Source organism: Brassica napus, chromosome C4, assembly GCF_020379485.1.
Source record: "Brassica napus cultivar Da-Ae chromosome C4, Da-Ae, whole genome shotgun sequence".
Classification (NCBI taxonomy): domain Eukaryota; kingdom Viridiplantae; phylum Streptophyta; class Magnoliopsida; order Brassicales; family Brassicaceae; genus Brassica; species Brassica napus.
In genome coordinates this window covers 37253857-37278820 of record NC_063447.1, presented here as the reverse complement: position 1 = coordinate 37278820, position 24964 = coordinate 37253857, and the positions used below count along the sequence as shown (strand labels likewise).

At 36.4% G+C, this 24964-nt stretch overlaps 1 protein-coding gene and 1 pseudogene across 1 annotated transcript; one reads left to right on the top strand and one right to left on the bottom strand.

Annotated features, from left to right (window-relative positions):
- Positions 1 to 14441: 14441 nt before the first annotated feature.
- Positions 14442 to 18727, bottom strand: LOC106371442 (annotated as a pseudogene).
- Positions 18728 to 20562: 1835 nt separating this feature from the next.
- On the top strand, positions 20563 to 20981 carry LOC125586053. Its single transcript, XM_048755841.1, has 2 exons — positions 20563 to 20848; positions 20896 to 20981. Exons 1-2 carry the CDS (start codon positions 20563 to 20565, stop codon positions 20979 to 20981), a joined length of 372 nt encoding a protein of 123 aa, XP_048611798.1.
- Positions 20982 to 24964: the final 3983 nt, after the last annotated feature.

Sequence of the window (24964 nt, the reverse complement as noted above, 5' to 3'; positions counted from 1 at the left end):
GCTGAGGCAGAAAACCAAAAAAATGACTGGTTTGCCACTGGCGCTCTAGCTAGTGACATATGAATGCATACCGCAGCTTTTGGCTAGGCTTAGTGGTAAGGATGACCAGAAGATTATAGACTGTCAAAGCCTCCCACAACACACGGGATTGAACTTGGTGGACGTCTTGGAGGCTGAGCACCATCCTGAGGTAACGTTCTGGAATTGTAGTGATGTGGGGTAGGCGTGTACACGAAAGTTGACGTGAATTTATGTACAATTGGGTACCTGGTGTACGCACGTACCGAAGCTCAGATTTTGTTTTGTGTTTGTGCTAATTGTTGTGGTGTTCTGGTGGGTGCAGCTGACTGTGAAGCCTATGATGGAGATAGGGCCCGACGGCTGGGGAGAATGGGATGATGAGATAGATGATCGGAGGGTGAAGTACATGGTGAGGCTTATCGAAGACGGACATAAGTTCAAGAAGTCTATGTGACGTGGTGGTGACGCAACAGAGGATTTGTACGATCATGAGAAGCGTAAGGCCGCAAATAAGAGGAAAAGGTAGGGCAGTAGTTCGAGAACCAATTCTGGGGGGCCATATGTTGAAGCAAATACGGTTGAGCACCTACTTCAGGAGGCCAAGTTTGGTAGATGATGATAAATATGAAGAGCTAGTTGCACGGTTTGATGCTTTGGAAAAGGTTGTTGGGTGGATGAAAAAGAGGTTAGGAAGGCGCAAGCGGATGGGGGTTACACCGAGGAAGGAGATGTTCTGTAGTAGGAAAAGGCTGAAGGAAAAAAGAAGAAGAGTGCAGCAGCGGCTGAGGAGGAATATTTGTCAGATGAGGACACAGAAGAACATAAGGATATACCTGAAACACCGATTGTAAAAGATGTTGGTGAGAATGAGGATGTGGATGAAGTTGATGTAGGAATAGGTAATGAAAATTTACCTGCTGAGAGTGAGGATGTGGAAGCAGAAGACGAGGAAGACATGGAAGATAGTGTTGATGAGGATGAAGAGGAGGATGAGCAAGAGAAGGGCAGTGGAGCAATGGATGTGGAGATGGAGGGGATGTCGTATGAAGAACCACCAGAAGTGCTTGCACCGTTGAAGGAAGGAGATGGTGTACCGCTGGAGTGGGTAGATGGTGGGGCAACTGCTAAGAGTGGTTGCGTACTGTACAGGGTGACAACTAGCAAAACTTTCTTTGTGAGCGAGGATGAGGTAAGCAAATGACTTGTGGGTTAATATTGATTTCTGTTTCCGTATTGTAATTCTAGTAATTTTGCAGGGTTGCATTGATGGTGGAACTTCTGGAAAGATGGCTGTTGGCGAAGCAAAGGATGGTGTCAATGTTGCAGAGGATGGGGACGAAACAGAGTCAAAGGTGTGTGTTGAATGGATGTTTCTGCTTTCAGTAGGTTTTGTTTGGGTACTGAACGCCTTGAATGTGATTTGATGCAGGAATCGGATGGAGTGATAGTAAAGGAACATGTAGGCCCTTCTGGAGATGGAGGCATGGGTGACTGTATAACTAAAGTCGCGCAGGTAAGCTGTACATATGGACAATCTGTAGTTGTGTACTTGTTAGAGGAGGAGCATAATGCTAAACGGTCTGAGGGTGTTTCAGGGCAACGTTGTCAAACCAAGAACATGAGCTGAGGATGTGGGCGGAGCTGAGTTTGAGGAGAGTACGGAGGTGAAGTTTATGTTTGTAGTTTTTTGTAGTGAATTTTAGTTTTGTGTGTGCGCTGAACAACTTTGATTTTGACACGTAAGAATTATCTGGGCTGGACAAACTGGTGGGAGCGATTGTTAGGGGTGCATCTGGGGAAGTAGATGTGGGTCATGAAGCCAATACAGTAATTAAGGTGAGCTGTACATGTATACGAGTTGGTGTGAATTGTACATCTATTGTGGTGTAGAGTAGGGGTACAATGTCGGATTGTTTTGATGGTCCGGGTTGTGAGTTAATTTGTGTTGCTTTGTGCATGAGAAAGATGAATCATATCCCGAAGGAGGGAAGAAAGTATCAACCCCTGTTTCTAGTGTTGGACAGAACGGTGATGAAATCAAAGGACTTGGGAAGGTGTGTTGTACATATGGACGGTGTGGATATTATTGTACATGAGAGTCGTATATTCTTGGTGGTAGTTGTAATATATTTTTTTTGTGGGTTGTAATGCAGGTAGATGGGGTTGAAGATGTTGCGGATGTTGGAGCTGTAAAGGCTAGCGATGGGAATGAGATGATAACGTGTTCTAGCGACTCATCACCGTGTCCGAGAAGCGAGAAGCATGAGCCGGCTGAGGCGGAGGCTAATTTGGCTTCATTGCTATTAGCGAAGAAACCTTTTAGCATAGATCAAATTGTGCATGCTGTGGAAGACATTGACTTTGGGTATTTTGAGAAGGTCTTGCTTGCAAACCCGAAAGTGTAAGTGCATAAATCGCGAATGTATGAATAAGGCGTGGTTTCTTTCGGTGCAAGTTGCATCTTGGTGCGGGAAAGTATGATTTGGATAATCAGTTTTTCCTTGACCTTGCAACACTATTGTAAATGGGTGTCAACGAAGGAACGTCATTCCAAACCTCTCGTTAGTGAAACTTATATATGTGGGATGTATTGGTGAGATATTTTGTTTGTTGCGGCAACATATGGAAGTGTTGGTGGATTATGTCAGTGAGATGCATGGGGCGCTGTTGAAGGAAAACAGGGCCATCTTTGTAGATCCATGGTTTGTAGATCATCGGTTAGGCAAAGCTAGGTCGTTTAAGGCGGCAACATACAAAGGCAGAGTGTTTTCGGATCCAAAGCTAGCAGGATATTTAACGAAGGAGGGGAAGAAACTCGGTGGGGATGTGGACACAGTTTATGGGCCCATGATTTGGGGTATAAATCACTGGGTTGGTTTGGCCATAAACATCCGCACTTGGAGTTTTCAGGTGTTTGATTCAGATCGCAGTCTGAGGAGCATGGACGAGGTGATGGTGATAATGTCACCAATAGCTCAAATGCTACCTTACCTAGTGCGGAAGGTATGTCCAGCTGAGTTTCTGTTGGGGCATGGCCTGGAACTGTTTGTGGTTGAGCGGATGGAGTTTGTGTATCAGAATAGACGCAGTGGTGATTGCGGGCTAGTGGCAGTGAAGTTTATGGAGTTGTCTTCGATAGGTGTAGAGCAACCAGGGGTTGCCGACCTAACAGACAACGCGGTTGACATATTCAGGAAGTAATATGTTATGGACGTGTACCGAGATTGGATTGTACCCTTGTACATGGGGGCGACGCAGCTAAGTAGGCGTAGTAACTTTGTTTTTTTTGGTGGTGATGTATGATAGTCGGGCTAGGGTTGTATTTTGTGATGTATTAAAACGTTGATTATGTACGGTGGGCTTATGGCCTAGAAACTGTTTTTTGGTATGTGCAACGCGAACTAAATTATGTATTTAGAACTGGTCGTTATTTGTTGGTAAAGAGTAGCCATGTTTTGTTTGAGATGAACGAAGGAAGGAATGCGTGAGACATATAAGTGTTATAAGTTGTACACCAGATTAGTTGTACATGTGTACACTCATTACAAGGGGTAAAAACGTTATCTGTACATATGAATCGTTATCTGTACATCACCGAGCTAGAAAATATGTACAAGATAGATACAGTTGTACGTATGAACAAGGGTTACTAAGGAATGGGTGTTGGTTGTACATATGGACAAGGGTTGAAAACGTTTTCTGTATATATGCACCGTTATCTGTACATCACCGAGTTAGAAAATATGTACCATATAGGTACACTTGTACACCAGATTAGTTGTACGTGAGTACCCTCATTCCTCCCAATCACGAGGGTTATCGTTCTTGGACCTTTGCCACCGAAAATATGTACAAGATAGATACATTTGTACGTATGAACGAGGGTTACTAAGGAATGGGTGTTGGTTGTACATATGGACAAGGGTTGAAAACGTTTTCTGTATATATGAACCGTTATCTGTACATCACCGAGCTAGAAAATATGTACCATATAGGTACACTTGTACACCAGATTAGTTGTACGTGAGTACCCTCATTCCTCCCAATCACGAGGGTTATCGTTCTTGGACCTTTGCCACCGAAAATATGTACAAGATAGATACAGTTGTACGTAAGAACAAGGGTTACTAAGGAAAGAGTGTTAGTTGTACATATGGACAAGGGTTGAAAACGTTTTCTGTAAATATGAACCGTTATCTGTACATCAACGAGCTAGAAAATATGTACCATATAGGTACACTTGTACAGTGGATTAGTTGTACGTGAGTACTCTCATTCCTTCCAATCACGAGGGTTATCGTTCTTGGACCTTTGTATGATTGTGTAACCTGTGTAGGAAAGTTAGGGCCTATAATGGGTACAGAGAGATGTATGAGTGAGTGTACATGGATTTAGTAGGCACAGTAGGACCACGAGTATGAATGAGTCAACATGAAACATTATCTGTACGTCATCTTGTGACCCTTGAATGTACAAGGGTTACAACAGAATGGGTGTTGTTTGTACATCTGGGAAAGGGTTAAAAACGAATTCCTGTACAAATGGAGGAGGGCTGAAGACGAATTCCTGAACATATGGACGGCAGATTTGTGAAGGCATGTTAGTAAGAGTACATTGGAACAAGAAGTACACGTGTGCGTGAAAGGTGGGCATGAGAATAATAAGTGAAACATTTTGCCAGAAACATAAGAGTTATAAGCCACCAAAAAGGAACAGCCAATACATGTTTCTAAGGTTTAGACATGCAAAACAAAAGCACCAAGAGAAGACAAAAGGGGCTGATCGTAAATGAATTCGCTATCCAAACGAGAGGTCCTGTGGATATAAGATTCACCACTGTCAGATGGGGAGAACACAACGAGTGCAGTTATGGCCAGTGCCACCGCAACGACCACATTTGTTGGGGACGACCTTGGGTTTCTTGGGAGCCTGAGAGAAGACAAGATTGGTGTAAGTAAGTAAGGAACGTGGTGTTGAAGTAGTTAGTGAGAGAAAAATAAGTTACTTGAACCTCTCCTGTGGAAGGAATCCGCTTGTCCTTCGGTTGGCCAGATGGGCGGCGAGTCCTTGGCGGGTAAATGGTGACATCCGCAATAGCAGGGAGAATAGGATGGTCGCCTAAGGGAGCCTCAGGTAAGATCACACCAGAGTAGGTGTCGATCCAGTGTTGTGCTTTGTAGCAATCACCAACTAATTGGGTGTATGGCAGACCGATTGAATAAGCAACCAACATAGCATGTCCGCATGGTATTTTTAGCTTTTGGAACACTTGACATGTACATGCTTTAGTATCGAGGTGGACAGTGTTAGGGTGACCAAAAAGATCCCTAACCGAGTAGGTCCATTCCTTGGCTGGATAAATCTTGCTGTCTTTGGTGAGTCTGATATGAGTCTGCATGACTTTATCAACCTCGGGGGTGACAAAGCCCCTGTGTTTTGCTGATTTTTTCCTCCTAGCTGAGAACCACCGAGTGAGCATGCGTTGGATGAACATGAACATCTCAACAATTGGAGAAGCTCTGGATTTGGAAATAGCCTTGTTCAATTGCTCAGCAGCGTTGCTGGTGAGGAGATTGTAACGGTTTCCAAGAAAGTAAGTGCGAGACCATTTTGCGGTGTAAATGTCTTCAAGGTATTTGAAGCAGGGTGCATTAGCTTGTTTTATTTTCGCAAAGTTAGCATCAAAATCAGAGTGGCGGAATGAGAATGCAGCCTCACAAACCATCTTCGCGAGACCCTTGCTTTTGTACCGGGAAACAACGTTCCTCATGAGATGCACAATGCAGGATCCATGGTGCGCCTTGGGGAATGTCAGACCTATTGCTTTAATGATGGAGGCATGACGATCAGAGATGATGGTGAGGGTGTTTGAGTCAGGAATAATCCTCTCAAGCTTGGTTAGAAACCATGTCCAGGCCTCTTCAGTTTCACCATCAACAACATCAAAGGCGAGAGGGAAGACTTGGAAGTTTCCATCTTGTCCACTTGCAGTGAGGAGTACACCTTTGTATTTGCCTGATAGGTGAGTGCCATCAATAATCAAGACATGGCGTAAGCGACGGAATCCTTGGATTGAGGCTCCAAAAGACAGAAAAGCGTACAAAAAACGGGTGTCACCAGCATCATCAAGCTCAGTTTCGATAGCAGTGACTGTCCCAGGATTAGTTGTTTTCAGCCTGTCAAAATAACCTGCTATGTTGAGGTAGGAGTCCTCTGCATTCCCATGTGTAATGTCAAGTGCAAGACCTTTTGCCCAATGGCATTTCATGTAGGAAGCAGAGACACGCATACCTTCAAAAACAAGTTGCTGGAGCTGGAGAGCTTTGGGTGCATCAGCTGTATCGCCGTATTTTGAGCGATAGATATGTGCTAAAACCTTTGAGGTAGCACGTTTCTTGTAAAGCCTGCGAGTCTTAGTATCGCAAGTATGGTCCAGATGACACTTCTGAATAGTGTAGTAGCCGCATGTGGTGAGCTCTTTAGCACGGATTCTCCACTCACAACGAGTGTCATGGCAACCTAGGACGAAGGAATTCCTGCTAGTTCTAGTCTGCCTGAAATAAAACTGCTCCTTGATTGTGTTTATGGCAAGCCCAATTTGACAGTCTTCCTTTGATGCATACAATTTCCCAACGCAAGGTTCATCATCATCAATATCCAAGTCCGGAACGTCTTCAGCTTCAAACAAGGTATCATCAAACAGGGGTGGAACATCAAATTCCTTGTCACTTATTTCTGAGAGGGGCCGGGTTTCACGCGGAGGTGGGGTGGGGGGATGGGGCTGTTGGTGATCAGTGTACGATGTGCGAGCCGAACTTGTGGACGCGGTAGAACGGCGTACGGGTGGAAAACTCTGGGGAGTTACGGGTGGACCACTTCGAGGATGTACGGGCTCACCAGTTCGAGGATGTACGGGTGGACAACTACGAGGATGTACGGGTAGTGATGATGAACCAACTTCCGGTTTGCAGTACGGTGGTAGTTCACCGGAGACAAGGACGGTGTGGTCAAAAGCGTCACCAGTTGTGCAGTGGATGATATGGGGTGCAGTCTTGGGCACTGCGATACCCGCCATAACTTCAGCCGCATCAGACCCACCTAGGGGGTTACCAATAAGAGGAGCCCAAAAGTCTTGGTTATACCCACGGGTTTGAACACCGTCAATATCAGCAGGAAGAGAAGCATCGGAAGCAGTGTCTTCGTCCTCTTCGTCCTCGTCGGTAGCCCAACTGTCGGGTATGTTGTTGGGGTCTTCTTTGAACATTTTTTCAAGAAGCTCATCTTGGCAGAAGAGGGTTTCGTCTAGATGGGAGAAGAGATGAGTTTTTGATGGACCAGAGTTCCCAACAACAGGAAATTCTTGATCCAGGTTATCGTCGGTGGAAAGAGAGGAGCCTGGAATCTAGAGACAACTGCAGGGCGATGTACAAGCGGACAGCTCTGAGGATAACTCCGAGGGCGTACATGCGGACTAGTCTGAGGCTATACATGCGGACTGTTCTGAGGGTGTACAGGCAGACAACCCTGAGACAAGTTGAGGTCGTCGTTGAAAAGGGAGAAGCCTGGTATTTGAGACCCAGCGGTTGAAGGATGTCGCAGTGCAGACGAAGAATAGGGATTGTGGGTCCTCTTGATAGGTTGGTTGGGCGTAGTGAACGGTAAAGGATTCTCATCAACATGACTAATCGGATGGGGTAGGGTATTGAAAGTGACAAACAAATTCATTCCCTTGTTAGCTTGAAAGTGCTGGTAAAAGTAGGAGACAACCCCATCGTTTGTCAGCATGACTGGCGGTGTGGTAAGACCGGTTGCAAGCTTCTTGGAATTCGGTGGCCAATAACTAAGTACGGCGGTGCGGATGACATCGGCGTTGTCGAAGAACTCCCTGAATACATTGCTCAATAATTCGGTCAAGGGTATGCCATTACGAAGAGGAACAATCCTTGTCATGTGCTGTTTGTCTATGGAGAAATTCCAGTGGCTATCTGCAGAGGTTTCCTACTTGCCGGCGATGACCATACAATGCTCCGCCATGGACGACGGCTGAAACCAAATAAGATAAGAGGAGAAGATATAAATGATTAGCAGTCAGACTAGCTTAATCACGCAGTTTAAAAGAGAAACACACCTTGTACGTGAAGGATTAACGAGGATTTTGTGTTCCACAATGGTTAACGACGATGGTAAATCCAGGTGAGGGAGAGGTGTAAGAAGTTGAAATTACGACGGTGAAGAAAGTTGGGAAGAGGTGAAATCGTAGAATAATCTGGGCCGTCTGTGATGAAAAGTATAGTAACAGATCTAAGGGTCTGGAATGGAGGCATATATATGTCTTGTCTGGATCTGAATAATTGAATCTGGGTCGTACATGTTTTTTAAAGATCAATGGCTGAGAATGAATCCTGCCAATTTATTAGTTTAGTTAAAGAGATTTCTGGTTGAGAGTCAACTAGAAAAGCTGAGTCCTAACAGATCTTTAAGGTAAAGTGCTCTTGTATAAACATGTGACTTGGATTGACATTCATAAGTACATAAGTGACTCTGAACGTAATATTCTCTATATAATATTTATTCTGCGTCTTTATTCCAGACATAATGTAAACAAGAAAGCAATCAATAAAGTTCTTATGAGTTTAAACTATATATTATCTCTATAACACGTACGTCTTTATTACATATGTTTTTTTTGTTTGAAAAATGGCATATTACAGACAGGGTGATCCTGAACATAATGAAGTGAAACATAGGAGTAGGGCTCACAATTTTTTAAAAAAAAATTACGCTGAAAAAGGCTCCCGGAATCATTAAAAAAACTATTTTTTTGTTAAAACCTTACTAAAATGTTTATGGCCCATCATTTCAGGGACGTCCTACAAATGTATGTTCATTATACAAGTTTATGGAATTGATATGTGAAGAAGACAAAAGAGAAATGAGTTGAGAAAAAAAAAAAGAAAAGGCCTAACTTGTAGGCAGGAAGAGTGGTGGAAGTATGATAGAGAAAGAGCAAAGTGACGTTCTTGGAGATTATTGCCTGAATATACCATATTGGAGCAGAAATTTAGAAACTACTCAAACCCATAAAAAAATCCTCTTCCACCGTACACAATTGTGTACCACTTGACTATTTTACCCCTAGAAGAAAGACACGTAAGGCAGAAAAAAAGACTATTATTGGATTTGGTTTGATCTCTCCAATGACAAGCGTAGGTTACTGTTCTGGGGTAAGTGTGCAGCTAAATAGGTGTCCGTAACTTTCTGCGCACTAGCTAAGAATAGGTGATTCTAAACCACAAAATTTTTTTTATCTCTTTAATAATTAGTTCTTTATCATCTCTTTCCTCCATTTTTGTCGATGTTCATTATCTTTGTCCTTCTCTTCATCTTTTCAAGAACATATTTGTTGCTCATTTTCTTCTTTGTGTATTGACAACTTTTTGTAATAATCTCTTTTTTTTTGTAGAGATTTAACGATGAATCTTAGTATGACGTCATAATAAACTCATCAATTTCTTCATGCCCCAGCTATGTTCATGGTGGCGGTTCATTAGCAATGAGATCAAAATAAGTGGAAAGACAACTAATTAGATTGTGAGATTCAACAAAGCACGAGGAATTCTCGTATGTCTCGTGAACCAGTGTATTTAACATGCGATAACAACAAAGTTTACTTATTGGATGTCTACCATAACATATTATCATCTATGTTTAAACTTATAGTTTAACAGTTTTAATAGTTATCATGTGATCTTAGCTGCTAATTGGATCAGTAGTGACTAGAGTCCTTGCGTGTTTGTGTTGATGACATACAATGTTAGATGTAATGAACTTGCAAATGATCTAATTTCATCATATTTATGTTCCTAGTGGTTAACAATTTTCTTAACTATTATTCGAACATTAGTGAAAATGGAGAGGAGGGAAAAGTGTGAGAATTAGTGATTGTAGTTCATAGTGTATTAGTAAATATAATTGTTAGATGTTAACTATTCATATTATATGTTAATAATGCAACATAGATCAAGTTCTTTTGTCAACAAATCGAGTCTTATTAAAAACAATATACAAATATAGAAAATTTCAACGGTTATATACAATTTTAGTTAGCGGTTAAGATAAAAAGTAAAGTATATGTTATATTGATAACATGTAAATGAGACATAATCTTAGCTGTTAATTCGTTAAATAGTTGCTAAATGTTTAGTATATACTGACGAAATTGGAAATGCAAGAAAATTGGTTTAATATTTTCCTTTACTAGGTAAATGTGTGGTTAAATGTATTATTTTTGTGTAATCTCTAATTCTTGTGTTAAAAATACATTACATTGATCGATTTAGACGAACATGAAATAATATCATCTAAAACATTAAATTGGATAACTAAAAAAGTGCCAGTTAACGTTAATGGTATTGCGATGCCTCCACGTTAGCCACCATGTTCTAGATTGGCGAAAGCGGAACGATGTGTCTGATATTACCATGCATCTCTATAATATGTGGCGTGGCTCACACATTCCTCTCATATTTGCTGTCTTTTTCGACCACCGCACTGGTCCTCTATACCTGGAAAATTGACAAATGGATAGTGACTGAGAACAAAGTTAGTCATATAGAAGCGAGAGAGTGTGAATCGTCACAAAAGGAAAACAAGGATTTGAACTAACCTGATAGCATATTCGTCCATTCTCGTAGTTCTTTATACGTGCATTCTAACAAAACATTTATTATTGTCTCTAACCTATTTTGTAGTTGTTAACAACTTCTGTATCATTTACAACAATTATTTACGATATTTTACAACCACTAACCATCAGCGGCAACATGTTTTGTAACATCTAATCTAACATGTACCAGCTAATGGCAATATATTTTGTAACAGCTAGCACACCATGTGACAACTAACAACAGCTATCATGTAACACCTTTCTAGCCATTTTATCGATTAACCACAAATTTATTTCGTAGAAACTAACCAAACATGTATCAGCAAATGGTACCTATTTGTAGCATCAAATCAAACATTAAAATATGTATGAAGGGGTTAACTCATATGATATCCTTCATAAATTACAAACAATGATATGCGACAATAACCACTACAAGATGTCAATGAGGTAGAAATATCTGAGTTATGTTTAACCAACTCGTGTAATAAGGCAACGAGTCACTCAAAAGAGATGGAGACGGAAGAGTTGACCTTTGAATAAGAGTTTATCCGGAGCAGATGCGGTGGATTCGTCAAAAGTTACAGTGGCTTTGCAGTGTAAAAACTCTCAGATTGGCGGTGGAAAGATGGTGTCGGAGACGTTGATGAATGTTGATCTCCATGTATGTAATCGTCGTCACAATTGACAGACATGTTCTTATTTCACGTTCTTGCAAATTGCTAGATAGAAAAAATATAATGTAAACTAGGATAATTGACTAAGTTAATAGATTAAACAAGTGGTCCCACAGTCTAAATTTTCTGACATCATATCTCAGGAGAATATTTGGAGAGAGTCTAAAAGATTAGAAGAACAGGGATATTGAGGAAATTTTGAAAAAGTGTATAATGCCACGGGTAGATCTCTAATTATCATCAAAAGCGTGTATATGGCTCCTAAATTCTCTTTATTATTTTGGTGTTCTTTATTTTTGAGACATAATCTTCCATTATTTCACTTCAGTTTTCCTTCTCTGCTTTCGGTTATTGCTATATCCCATTTTTCTTAACTTTTTTGTTCGAAATTGTAAGACTAATGTACGTGGAAGATACCCTTCGTCACGTGACATCCGCACAATATATGCATGGCTTGGCATTAGGATTAATCAGTATTGATAATAGGTGATTCATTATTATGTTCAGATACTTGGTTTGACCGGTTAAGTTTGGTTAAGTGGTGGCAAAGTTTGTTATCACCACTGATCTGTTACATCTATACAGGAACATGTCCAATTGATATTAGTTCAGTCCAATTATGTATTCCTTTTATTTAGAAGTTATTTATTATTATCTTTACATAATCTGATTTCGTTTATAGCGTCCATTTGATCGTAATTATAGCCACCCCTTTTTTTTTCTGAGATGATTCTTTTCTTTTTGACGATATTAAACTGTTCTATATTTGATTTATCTATACTATTACAACAGGAAAATGTCCAATTGATATTAGTTCAGTCCAATTATGTATTCATTTTATTTAGAAGTTATTTATTATTATCTTTACATAATCTGATTTCGTTTATAACGTCCATTTGATCGTAATTATAGCCACCCCTTTCTTTTTTCTGACATGATTCTTTTCTTTTTCACTATATTAAACTGTTCTATATTTGAATTATTATTATTAAAGCAAATTATCATTTGTAATCTGTTAGAGACCATATTAACTTACGACCCATATGATTATATGAACATCATTAACACAGACCCATGCTGCCATGCATATGATTATATGAACAGCATTAACACAGTCCTAATAATAATATTAATTTCAACATAGTTAAAGTGAATGTTAAGATCTATATTAGTCAGTGTTTCAAAAAAAAAAGTGTTTCAAAAAAAAAAAGATCTATATTAGTCTATTTAAATCATATATTGTTTTTTTTTGAACAATCATATTCTATATTATATGGTTAATATAGCTATTTAATGTATTTTATTAATTTAAAATTAAAGAAATATGATAGAGGATGCACTATTTTTTATCAAACTTTTATTATTAAAAATCATTAATTGTCACATATATTTTAGTCATATTAGGAAATTTCGTAAACTTTATTTAAGGAAAAAAATGAAGAACATTCATAGTGAATTTATGGTTATTTTGATAAAAAAAAACTTATTATATATTTTGATGGATCAACTTATTTCTCAAAAGATTCTAAAACTCATTGTGGTGATGACACATGACTAAGAAAATGTTGTAATGCTTATATTAGGGATATTATTTCTAAAATCAACATTAATTATGCTAAAACTGTTTTTTGCTTTTTGACAGTTTTTACACGAACCTAATAATAATGGTATATATAATTAATACTATTAAATTAGGAACATGACTTATTGATATATGTATGGTCTAACTATGTTAGTACAATTATAAAATCTCTTATTAATCATTTAAAAAATATTATACCAAGAAAAACATAGATATAACTGAAAACACAAATATAAAAATTAAATTTTTAAAAAAAAAAAAAAAATATATATATATATATATATACCCGCCCTTAAATCTAGTCAATACTATTAAAATAGAAGGAGTCCTAAAAAATCTACCTATGAAAGGTTGTTGCACCATTTCATTTTTTAACCGAATATATTACATATTCTAAATATTATAACTAACCCCTATTATATCAACAAGAAAATATATTCTAACAATTAAATAAAACCTATTTTGTTCCAAGCCCTATTACATCTTTTTCTTTGTTACATAGAATCTCATAATTAACTAACCTTATTACATTTTTATAATCGAAACCATCGCATATTATCCCAGCGATAAAGAGAAAGATAATGTGCATTATATGTACATACGTTTAGTCTAAACCACTAAATATACCACTTTCACACCCCCATTAGATACAAATACTATACAAACATTATATATATGTATATACGATTAGTCTAAACCACTAAATATACCACTTTCATATCTTCTTGTGAGGCAAAACAACTCCTCCATTTCTATATATCTCATCACCTACATGAACATCTTCCCCAAGTATCGTCATGTTCACACCACCATGCGGGCCAAGCTAGACATTGTATAAACCACCACTCACCAATCTGAGAAATCAAAGAACTAACATTGTACACTATAACAAGATTTTAATGATCCATATAATCATAGACATCTATTATTTAAGTGGGTCATCACATTCATGACAACATTATAGCAAACTTACATATAGCATTTTCATCACAACATTTTAAGGAATTAATATACAAGTATTAATTAACCCTAAACCCAAAACTTAAAAATATATAGAATACCGAAAATATATCCAAAATACATAAATATACCTAATATACCAAAAATAAATTTTGGATACTTTGGGTACCCAATCGGGTTTCGAGTAGGACTCATATCTCATGCATAAGAGAGAGTTTTTTTTTGTGAAGCGCCTAAGAGAGAGTTAAATAAAATTGTACATACAAAATTTCAAATAAACTAATTATATAATTTTTAAAAAAATTCATTCTTTGATATAATACAACTTTGTAGTATAATAATGTATAACAATTTCAAAATATTAATTTATATTAAAATTTGTTTATAATAAAAAAAGCGCAGGTCAAAATCTACTTAAGATGAACAGTCGTAAAGTTAAGCGGTCTAGCAAACATATAACAACGTCGTTCTCTTCCTCTTTAAATGAAGCAATCAAGCGCAGGATTAAACATGGGTCTCCACTTTAATCTAATCCTTCTAAGAACAGATCATTCCTTTAAAACCTTCAGGGTTAAACCCTATACATTGGCATTGATTCGGTATTCTCCAATTCATTACACAATAATAGTTTTTTTTTGGACTTTTGAAAACTTGAAAAAGAATGACAACTAAGGAGACGTTATTCGTTCTGATAAACACTGACATGATTGGTCGGGTTTGATATATGACTGAAGAAATTTTAGCAAAGTAAAAAATTCCGTTTTGGGATTCAAACGGTAAACTCTTTTAAACGGCAAAAAATTCCCCTTTGCTGTTCACATTTACTGGACAGCAAGCCAGTTAACAAGCATGTACCAACCTATAAAGAAAGAAGTAAACAAAAAAAAAAGGGTCCAAAACCTAGTCTACAAAAGATAAACGCAAAAACATTTAAAGCCCAAAAGCGAATTCAAAGCGAAGTAAAGATGCTCTACACCTCCAGAATCTGCAAAATGCATAGTCGCTCAAAATTGGCGCCTTGGTGGCCTAGCCTCAGCTTCCGAGACTCTAGTCTTCCATCCAAATCCTTCAAAGAATGCAAAAAAAAAAAAAAGCTCAGAGAGTGTTTGCTTGCACTATAATTTAAGTACTACTGATCAAAGAGACATTAAAAAGATAATAGTATAATACTTACTGCACCATTCAAAGAGTTGATGGCTTTTGTGACCTCTTGAGGAGAGCCGAGTGTCACAAACCCAAAACCCTTGGATCGACCAGTGTCCCTGTCAAAGATGACTCTGGCCTCCACAACATTTCCTTGCTCGCCAAACAAGCTTTCCAGGGCCATGTCATCCACACCCCAGGAAAGGTTGCCAAAACACGGTCTGATGAACCTGATCCCGAACCTGACCCAGAACCGTAGCTGGAACGTTCAGACTGTAGAAGTCGGATAACCAGACTGAGATAAACGATATAACAAAAATAATACGTTAAGGAAATCGACGATTTGTAAAGCGAATACAAGAACGATAAGAAATCGTATTCGCAAATAAACATGGAGTCGAGATATAATCTACTTCCTTAACTCTAAATATTCGCTCCGTTAGTGAGACGGTACTGTACGAATATCGAGTCTCAGGATACAACCATGGTAGACGATTACGCTTCACTCGAGAATCACCCTATCGAACTATAAATCTACGAAACACTCTCGAACTATAGACTTACGCTAAGGGATTTTCGCTGTTGGATTTTGATACGAGAAAAGTTAAGAAATGAAGAAGGAAGATAGTCGATATATAAAGAGGAGACGAGGAGTGGTTTTTCGAAACTGTTGCCAACGTTTTTCGAAAATCTCTCAAGGATCTCGAGTGGAACGTTGAGCAACTTTCTCCGCAAGTTTCTCTCTTGTTGACTCGGTTCTGATCCATTTCGAACAGATAAACTTCGTGTCGTTTTTAGACAAACTACATGTCGTTTATACACAAATGTCATGCTTTTAGAAATGAAATGGCAAAAACATTGAGCTTAACTTGGTCCAAAAAAAATTTTATTGGGCCAAGCCGAAACCCAAGCCCACGCCAAGCCGGCTGGACGGCAGCGACAGCGCGCGTGGGGAGCCATCCTCTCCTCTGCGGCCGTTTAACACCTCATAGCACAAGACCATAATTAAACTGCTTTATGGTTCTTGTGTTCCCCGATGTGGGACAATTTCCCTTTCCTCATGACTAATATTGGGCTTTATGATATAAGCCTTAAGCCATTTATTTTTCACCTTAATAATCAAAGCCATTGGGCTTTTATTGTTCCAACACAGACCCGTAACCAGAACGTCCTGAACGTTGAGACCCGTGACCAGAAGCTCCAGAACGTTCAGAACCGTAACTGGAACGCTCTGAACCGTAACCACCACTTCTTGGTCCTCTGGAGAAAGATTCCTCCCTCTTAGGTGGAGGAAGACCAGCGTTAACCCTCAAGGGTCTGCCTTCAAACTCCTGTAACGTTCATGAATAACATTACACACAAGCCAAGAAGAAGAAACAACAAAAAACAATTTCATGATCAAAAAATCTCCTTACATAGCCATTGAACTGCTGAGCTGCTGCCTCAACTTTGGCTGCAGTGGACATTGTCACAAAACCGAAACCTCTGCTTCGACCAGTTGTTTTGTCATATATTACCTATGAAATGAAAACAATCATATATCATAAGCTCAGTGCTACATAGAAACACAAAGAGCCACACAACATTATGTTCAATGAATCAAGAGAGGTTTAAATAGATTTCAAGAAGTTATGAGCACTATCTATTCTCATTAGGCAATAGAGAATAATGATGTTACCTCAACCATCTCAGCATTTCCAGCGCTCTCGAACAGCTGAGCAAGCTGAGCGCTATCGACATTAAAGGAAAGGTGCTATCGACATTAAAGGAAAGGTTACCGACGAAGAGTTTGAGGTCAGCAGAGAAGGAGCTGCGTTCCTGCGAGGGAGAATCATCGTCGGCGAACATGTCTTCCTCCACCTCGACGGTGGGAGGAGCATTTTACGGCGGAGGAAGAGAGAAGATGGTGGGAGTGGAGTTTGAAGGAGAGGGAAGGAGGTAAGACAGAGGCGAACCTGGAGACGCAGAGAGGAAGAGATTTAGGATTGAATGAAGATAGAGAAAGGGAAGAAGCGGAGGCAGAAATGGTTAAAAGCTCTGTCGATATGAGGTGCTTTGAAAAGGATAAGGCGTAGTAACTAGTAAGGTTCTGCGAGAGACTGAGAGTGGAGATAAGTTCTACTTGTTTGAAATACTGTCTCTGTTTCACAAAGATAGACTTTTTTTTATTGTTTTTAACACATATTAAGAGAACACATTAAATCACTATAATAAATGTTTTGTTTTCTATAATTTTCAATTTTCAATAATTTTTAACCAATAATAATTTAATAAAGTCAAATAATTTTCTTGAAGATCACAATTTTTTCATAGAAAATACAAAAAGTCTATTTTGTGAAACAATTTGCTTTTCTAAAACATCTAACTTAATGAAACAGAGGGAGTATGATAAAGTAAGTAGAAATATTTGCAAAGAAAAAATATGCTGTTTTTTTAGTTTTGTATCGATTAATCTAATATGTATGATAAACTATATTTATAAGATTTAAACTTAATATATTTTAGTGTATTGAGTACTGAATGAACTTTTAATCAACTAGGTTTCCACAAAATTCTAAGGTTGAATTTGAAACTTGTATGTTATATAAGACTATGGACAATGCTTACACATATTCTAACACCATATTTATATTTTTTTTTAACATTTCATATCATTTTCTCTCTTTTCCACATATTAATTCAACATCCATTCAACTTTTGTATTTAATAAAACTTAACATATTATCCCATCATTGTATCCTATATCTTAATACTAGTATATACATTTACAATAATTACAAAATTTAAAATACTTTTCAATATTCAAAATAACTACAACTTAAAGAACAGAAAACTAAGATAAAAAACGGAAAAGATGTAAAGGGACGGACAAAGTTGAAGGGTGGAAGTATCTCTGGGAGAGGTTATTGAGGTAGATGGTACACACATATTTCGGAAGTACAAAGATTGTCTACTAACAGCAAGTGGACAATATGTGGATTTCCAGATACTCCGATTGCGTTTGGAGTTGTAGACAACAAGAGTAACAAGTCGTGGTCATGGTTTTTAAGAAGCGCTCAAGCATCGTAAAAGACAATTGTGATTTAACAATTATGTTTGATTATTATGTTTGATAGATCTAGCCATATATATTCAGCTGTTGCCTTGTACACTTACATAAAAATGTGAATGCCAAGTACAAAAAAAGGAACCAGAAAGATTTGGAAGGTAGGCCAACAAAAATATTCAAAGTATCCCATTTTAACAAATTTTATGAAGAAATCATGGGGGGAATGGAGCACTCTAAACTTGTTTCAAACCACTATCTAAAATCGACTTGGAATGAGACTACAAAAAAGGTTATACTGTCAGTGCCAAATCCAACTGATATCTTTGTACCACCTGTTGAGTAAGATTGAATATTTACCACCAATGAAAAAGGTCCCTTCATGACCTCCACCAAAGGAACGTAAACTTTCTGCTGAGGAGATTTCGATAAAAGCTCAAACCCTTTTTAACCGCTTTCTTGAATTTATATTTGCATTGCCAGCTTTGAGGTATCGCCAATTAATAGGAAGGTGTGAAGAAAAAAAGGTAAAAAGTTTTGGTCGGTGTTCCAAATCAGACCCAACAAAAAGACATATAAGGAACCTCGATCATGATGAATATTTGAGTGATGAATAAGGCACGAACAGTCATTTCGAGAAAACCGCATAATATGTATACCCTTTTTGTAAAACTAAATGTTATGTTATTTTTAGTAAAACTAATTATTTAGTTTTTTTTGCTGAATGTTAAACAAGGTGTACTACTATACACCTTTTTGTATAATACAGTTTTTACCCAACAAAAGTGAAACAAAGTGTATCCAAATGTATAGAAATGTATACCCAGACCCAAGGACATGCGTACCCGAAGAAGTATCCGTACACCACACACATAACCTCGTACACCACACACCAGGACCTACAAGATGCCTACACAAAAATATTATTTGAGCGATTTATCCTCAATATTATTTGTGCGTTATTTTGGTTGTAAAAACATTTTTAAGTCTATTTGAAAGATTTAGCCTTAATATTACTTCATAAGATGGTCATCTTTGTAAAAGAAAAACTAGGTAATTTTCTCATACTCATACACGTATATTAATATTTAATTTATAATAATAATAGTAAATATTTTATTTATTTTATAGGTTTTAAATCTTTTTTATTTTATAAGTTTTATTAAAAAAAATCAATTTATATTATGAAAAACAAATATAATGTTTTTTAAAAATGCATCTGGTTTTGCTTATAAAAAATTAATTGATTAAGATGATCTTTATTAATCTCAAATAAAACCATAAATAATTCATGATTCTAAATAGACTAAAATCTAAATAATTTTATTATTACTTTCATTTAATTTAAGGAGGAGCCACGGTCATTACATCACTTCCCCACAAATACATCATTGAGTTATCCGGTAATATATATATATACACAAGGGTCGGTCCGCGCTACGCGCGATATATGATTGCCGTGTGATGTATATTAGTATATTATTGTACATTTTGATTGCTTTGCATGTGTTATATGTTATGATTTACCAAAAAAGGTCAATAATAACGTTGATGGTTTTTAAGTATTTTGATGGCTGTGTTTATATTTAGAGGTAATTGCGTTTAGAATTGTTTTAAAGAAATCGAAAGTAATACTATATAGTTTGGGTGAGGTGGTAATGGGATTTTAAATGCAAACTATTTGATACATTTAATATCAGTTTTAATTGGCAGTAGTGTTAAACTGTGTTTTTGATGTAGGAAATAAAGATGTCTAATTAAGAATAGGATTATATACAATCATATAACTCTTTTTAATGTAGGAAATGTGTGATATCCATAGAGGTTCTATGTTGGCTAAAGAAAAAATATTTGCCACTTACACTGACGATGTGACAATGTGTGATATCCATAGAGGTTCTATGTTGGCTTCATCAATTGCAAAGTCAGATTTAATAATATGGGACGAAGCTCCGATGAAACACCGTCAAGCATTTGAAACGCTAGACCGGTCTCTCAGAGATCTGTTGTCACCTTCAAATCCAGAAGCTGCTGACAGACTTTTTGGTGGCAAGACTGTACTTTTAGGACGCGATTTCAGGAAAATATTACCTGTAGTGCCACATGGAAAACGACAAGACACAGTCCTTGCATCAGTCGGCAAATCGTATCTTTGGAAAAATGCTGAAGTATACACCCTTTCCATAAACATGCGATTAAGGGAGGAGGACAGAGACTTTCCTAAATGGATTCTGAAAGTTGGTGACTAGGACGCCGATACTGTATCTTCACATAGAGATAAACGTAAGGAGGGTGATCAGATTGTTGTGAACAAATAATTCATGATATCTAAATCAGACAAACCACATGAAGTGCAAGCAGATGAGCATATCCTAACTTTGTTCATAATTATCGGACCAAGAAGTACTTAGCGGAGAGAGCAGTGTTGACGCCTACAAATAGTACTGTCCATGAGCTAAAGTCCTACATGCTGTCTCATGTTCCATCTCAGGCTAAAGAATATTTGAGCTCTGATTCCGTTGAGCTAGAAGCTACACTAGATGATGACTGGACAAGCCATTACCCTCAAAAGTATCTAAATTCACTTGAGTTCCCTGGGCTACCAAACCACATTCTCTGCTTGAAGGTAGGACCAGTCATGATTCTGCGCAATCTCAACCAGACTTATGGATTATGTAATGGGACAAGGGTGATAGTTACTCGACTAGGTAACAGGATAGTCGAGGCTGAGATCATGACTAGGAAAGATTCAGGTGAACGAATATTGATCCCTCGGATACAACTCTCCCCTCTTATTTAGACGGGGCTGATGGAGTAACCAATATTGTCTACAAGGAGATCCTCAAGGGGTTTAGAGACGCAAAGGCTAGCATTAAACAGGTTTAGTTGGTACGACATCTCCGTTCTGCTTTTATTTCAACTACTGACTTAGTCACTTTCATCGCAGGGAAAGCAGCTAATGTGTTCCTGAAGATTTCTAAGCTTCGACAAGGATATCGTAATCGAGTGTACTCCGTATCATATTTTCAAAATACTCGACTTCCTCTTTTTTATCGTTTTCCATTTGATACTCTGTTGAAAACAATCCTCATTCCGCTTAAATATTTGTCAAAATTTATGGTTTCATATTATGAGTCCGTAACCCCACATATACTATGTCTCAAAGGTCTAATATATACATAAAATATTTTACTACCATAAGCTTACTAAAAAGGCATAAATAAATAGAATTTCCCCAAGAATAAACAAAGTATTCACAGTTTAATTTAATACAGTATTATGTTAAGTCAAAAAATACTTGCATGGAATAATATATCAAGAAATCTAAAAAAATATATAATAACACTGCAGACAAGTACATATATGTGTACAATTCAATACGGGAAGTATGTCACCACTTCATTTCATACTCTTACAAGCTGACCGTTTTTAAATCAGTAAAACAAATTTATGCTATTGTCTTATCATGTATCATCAAATGGAATTAAAGGAAATTAAAAAGAAATTGATTTAGAACCGAAACTAAAAGTAACACATTATCAAATACTTTTTAAAAAAAAAATTATTCAAAAACTAAAAGATATACTCTCTTTGTTTCAAAAAATGCAAGTTTTAATATTTTCACATCTATTATGGAAACAAGTTAAACAAACTATATCCAAAACTTTTTACCAATGGAGATTCAGTAACAATCGGTAATGTTTTGTTTGAATTAATTGTAGGACCAAAATAATAACTAATAGTAATAAATAGGCCAAACAACGTTTTTAAGTAGATTTATTAAAACTCATTCCCTTTTAATAGTATTGATATCTGCTACTTTCATATTTGAAATTTTCTATGTGTCCGGAATATTTAATTTTAAATTAGATTTAAAAAATAAAAATTGTCATATTGTTGTATCAATAATTTGAAGGAAAATCTTTTATCTTCCAAACGGAATCTTCGTTTTATTAAATTTGTTGAGAATGTGAACAAAAGACCTCCTAAACCTAAATACAATTTAGAATTATTAGAACAAAATACTAAAATTTTCAAAATTCAAGGTGTTTGGTTTATTTAAATAGCTAAATAATATTAAAAGCTAGATAATAATACTGTTGCGTTATTGTATGACTAAATGTTACGCGGAATATTTCTCGTAAGAGTGGGGATCCTTTTAAATAACTTATGTAAGTGGGAAAAACAAAAGAACCCCCCAACGTAAAGCAAATAAATATTCTTGTGTTAAATGTTCACCAAATAAATATTCTTATGTAAAACCAGTAAATTCAACTTTGCATTTATTATATTGTATTATGAATTTTATAAATAAGTTCACTAATATAATATAAATTTATTGGTTCATCCAATTTATTGGTTTAAAAAAAAAACATCTTCCAGGTATTTTCGGTACAGGCAAATCAAAGTCAATCTATCCAACTCGGTGCTGTTGATTTATATTGGTTTGGTCATACCGGTTTGAGCCTCACTAAGCTTATATGAGATGATGTTATGACATATGTGATATATGATTATAACGACATAATTATACACTAAAACTTCTTTAAAAAATATTACTATTTACTATATCATTTGTTGGACTATAAACCGAAACAATATATTACAATCTAACTACAATTTTTATTTATATTATTTATATTTTTAAAAACATGATTATATGTTATGTGTAAACTGTTGTATCATTTATTCGTTCTAATCATCCTTTTGGTTAAAATTGTTTGATATTCCACAAATGTAATTAAATATAATAATAGGAGTGTTGAGATATTTTATTAGATTAATTTCATTTTAACGGTATAAGTCTTTCTAAAGGTTTATTTTATTTTAGTTTTATTATTTTTGTCAAATAATGTTATATTGCGTCTCTTATTCATATAATGTAAATCTATATTTTGTTTTCATAGTTTTATTTGATTTGTATTTGAGGACTTTCTAATTTGTGACATAATTTTGTTGCATTTTCACACAAATTATTTTGTTATTTTTTACTGTTTTAGATATATAATTTTCATTTAAAAAAGATCCACCTTTTTTGAAATAACAAATTTCCAAAAATGTATTTTACATTTTTAATACATTGTTTATTGGTAAATGTAAATTTTAAAAGAAATTATGGTTACCGTATCTCTATTGGTAAAAAGTTTTGGATATAGTTTACTACAAATGATTGAATCAATATTCAATATTTAGCATGTTTTCTTAATAGGTGTGAAAATATTAAAACTTACATTTTTTTAGACAAAGAGAATATATGTTTTAATTTTTGAATTATTATTTTTTAAAAATTATTTGATTATGTGTTACATTTAGGTTTCGTTCTAAATCAATTTCCTGTTAATGTCCTTTAATTCCATTTGATGATACATGGAAAGTCAATAGCTGATGTAGATAAGTATTTGGAATATTTCCAAATATCTTATTATTTGTTTTATTAATTATTTAGATAATTATTTTTATTGTTTTAGGGTTTTCGGTTTTATTATATATAGCCGTTTAGGCTTAAGTTTGTATTCAGTTTATGATTTGATTAATAAAAGTTAAGAGATTTCTCTTTAATTCTTGTTTTCGGCTAGATCATTGGTGATCTCAACGAATTTAAGAAGACATTGATCTTAGGCATTCTTAGACTAAATAAGATCTTTGTGATTATTCTAGTTTTCCGGATATTCTCAGAATCAACGGATATCTAGTTCTATACCTAGAAGCTTCTGCTACATCAATAGCCTAAATTTGTTTTACTGATTTAAAAATGTTCAGCTTGTAAGAGTGTGAAATAAAGTTGTGACTTACTTTCATAGTGAATTGTCCACATATATGTACGTTAGCGTTATTATTGTTGTCTTCAATGTTACTATATATTTTTTTAAAAAAATCTTGATATATTATTCCATGTAAGTATTTTCTGATTTAACATAATACTATATTTAATTAAACTGTGAATACTTTATTTATTCTTGGGGGAATTCTATTTATTTGTTTATGCGTTTTTAGTAAGCATATCGTAGTAAAATATATTTTATGGATAAATTGGACCTTGTCCCATTACATAATCCATAAGTTTGGTTGAGATTGCGCAGCATCATGACTGGATACCGTACCTTCAAGCAGAGTCTGTGGTTTGGTAAGTGCAGGTATCTTAAGTGAATTTAGATACTCCTGAGGGTAGAACAGCGCATTCACGCTTCAAGCTGCCACTTACACTGACCGATGTGACAGTGTGTGATATCCATAGGGGTTCTGTGTTGGCTTCGTTAAAAGAAAATTCAGATTTAATAATATGGGACGAAGCTCGAGTGGCACACCGTCAAGCATTTGAAACGCTAGACCGATCTCTCAGAGATTTGTTGTCACCTACAAATCCAGAAGCTGCTGACAGACCTTTTGGTGGCAAAACTGTACTTTTAGGAGGCGATTTTAGGCAAATATTACATGTAGTGCCACATGGAAAATGACAAGACACAGTCCTTGCATCAGTCAGCAAATCGTTTCTTTGGAAGAATGCTGAAGTATACACCCTTTCCATAAACATACGATTAAGGGAGGAGGACAAAGATTTTGCCAAATGGATTCTGAAAGTTGGTGATGGGGACGCTGATACTGTATCTTCACATAGAGATAAAAAAAAAAAAAGAGGAAGGTGATCAGATTGTTGTGAACAAAGAATTCATGATATCTAAATCAGACAAACCACATGAAGCGCAAGCAGATGCAGCATATCCTAACTTCGTTCATTATTGTCGGAACAAGAAGTAGTTAGTGGAGAGAGAAGTGTTGACGCCTACAAATAGTATACTGTTCATGAGCTAAACTCCACCATGCTGTCTCATGTTCCATCTCAGGCTAAAAAATATTTGAGCTCCGATTCC

Excerpts from the sequence above, each read along its gene's own strand:
- LOC125586053 (XM_048755841.1), top strand. The coding sequence starts at position 20,563 with ATGCTGTCTCATGTTCCATCTCAGGCTAAAGAATATTTGAGCTCTGAT. Across the intron at positions 20,849-20,895 it reads CATGACTAGGAAAGATTCAG|ACGGGGCTGATGGAGTAACC; the intron begins GTGAACGAATAT and ends CCTCTTATTTAG.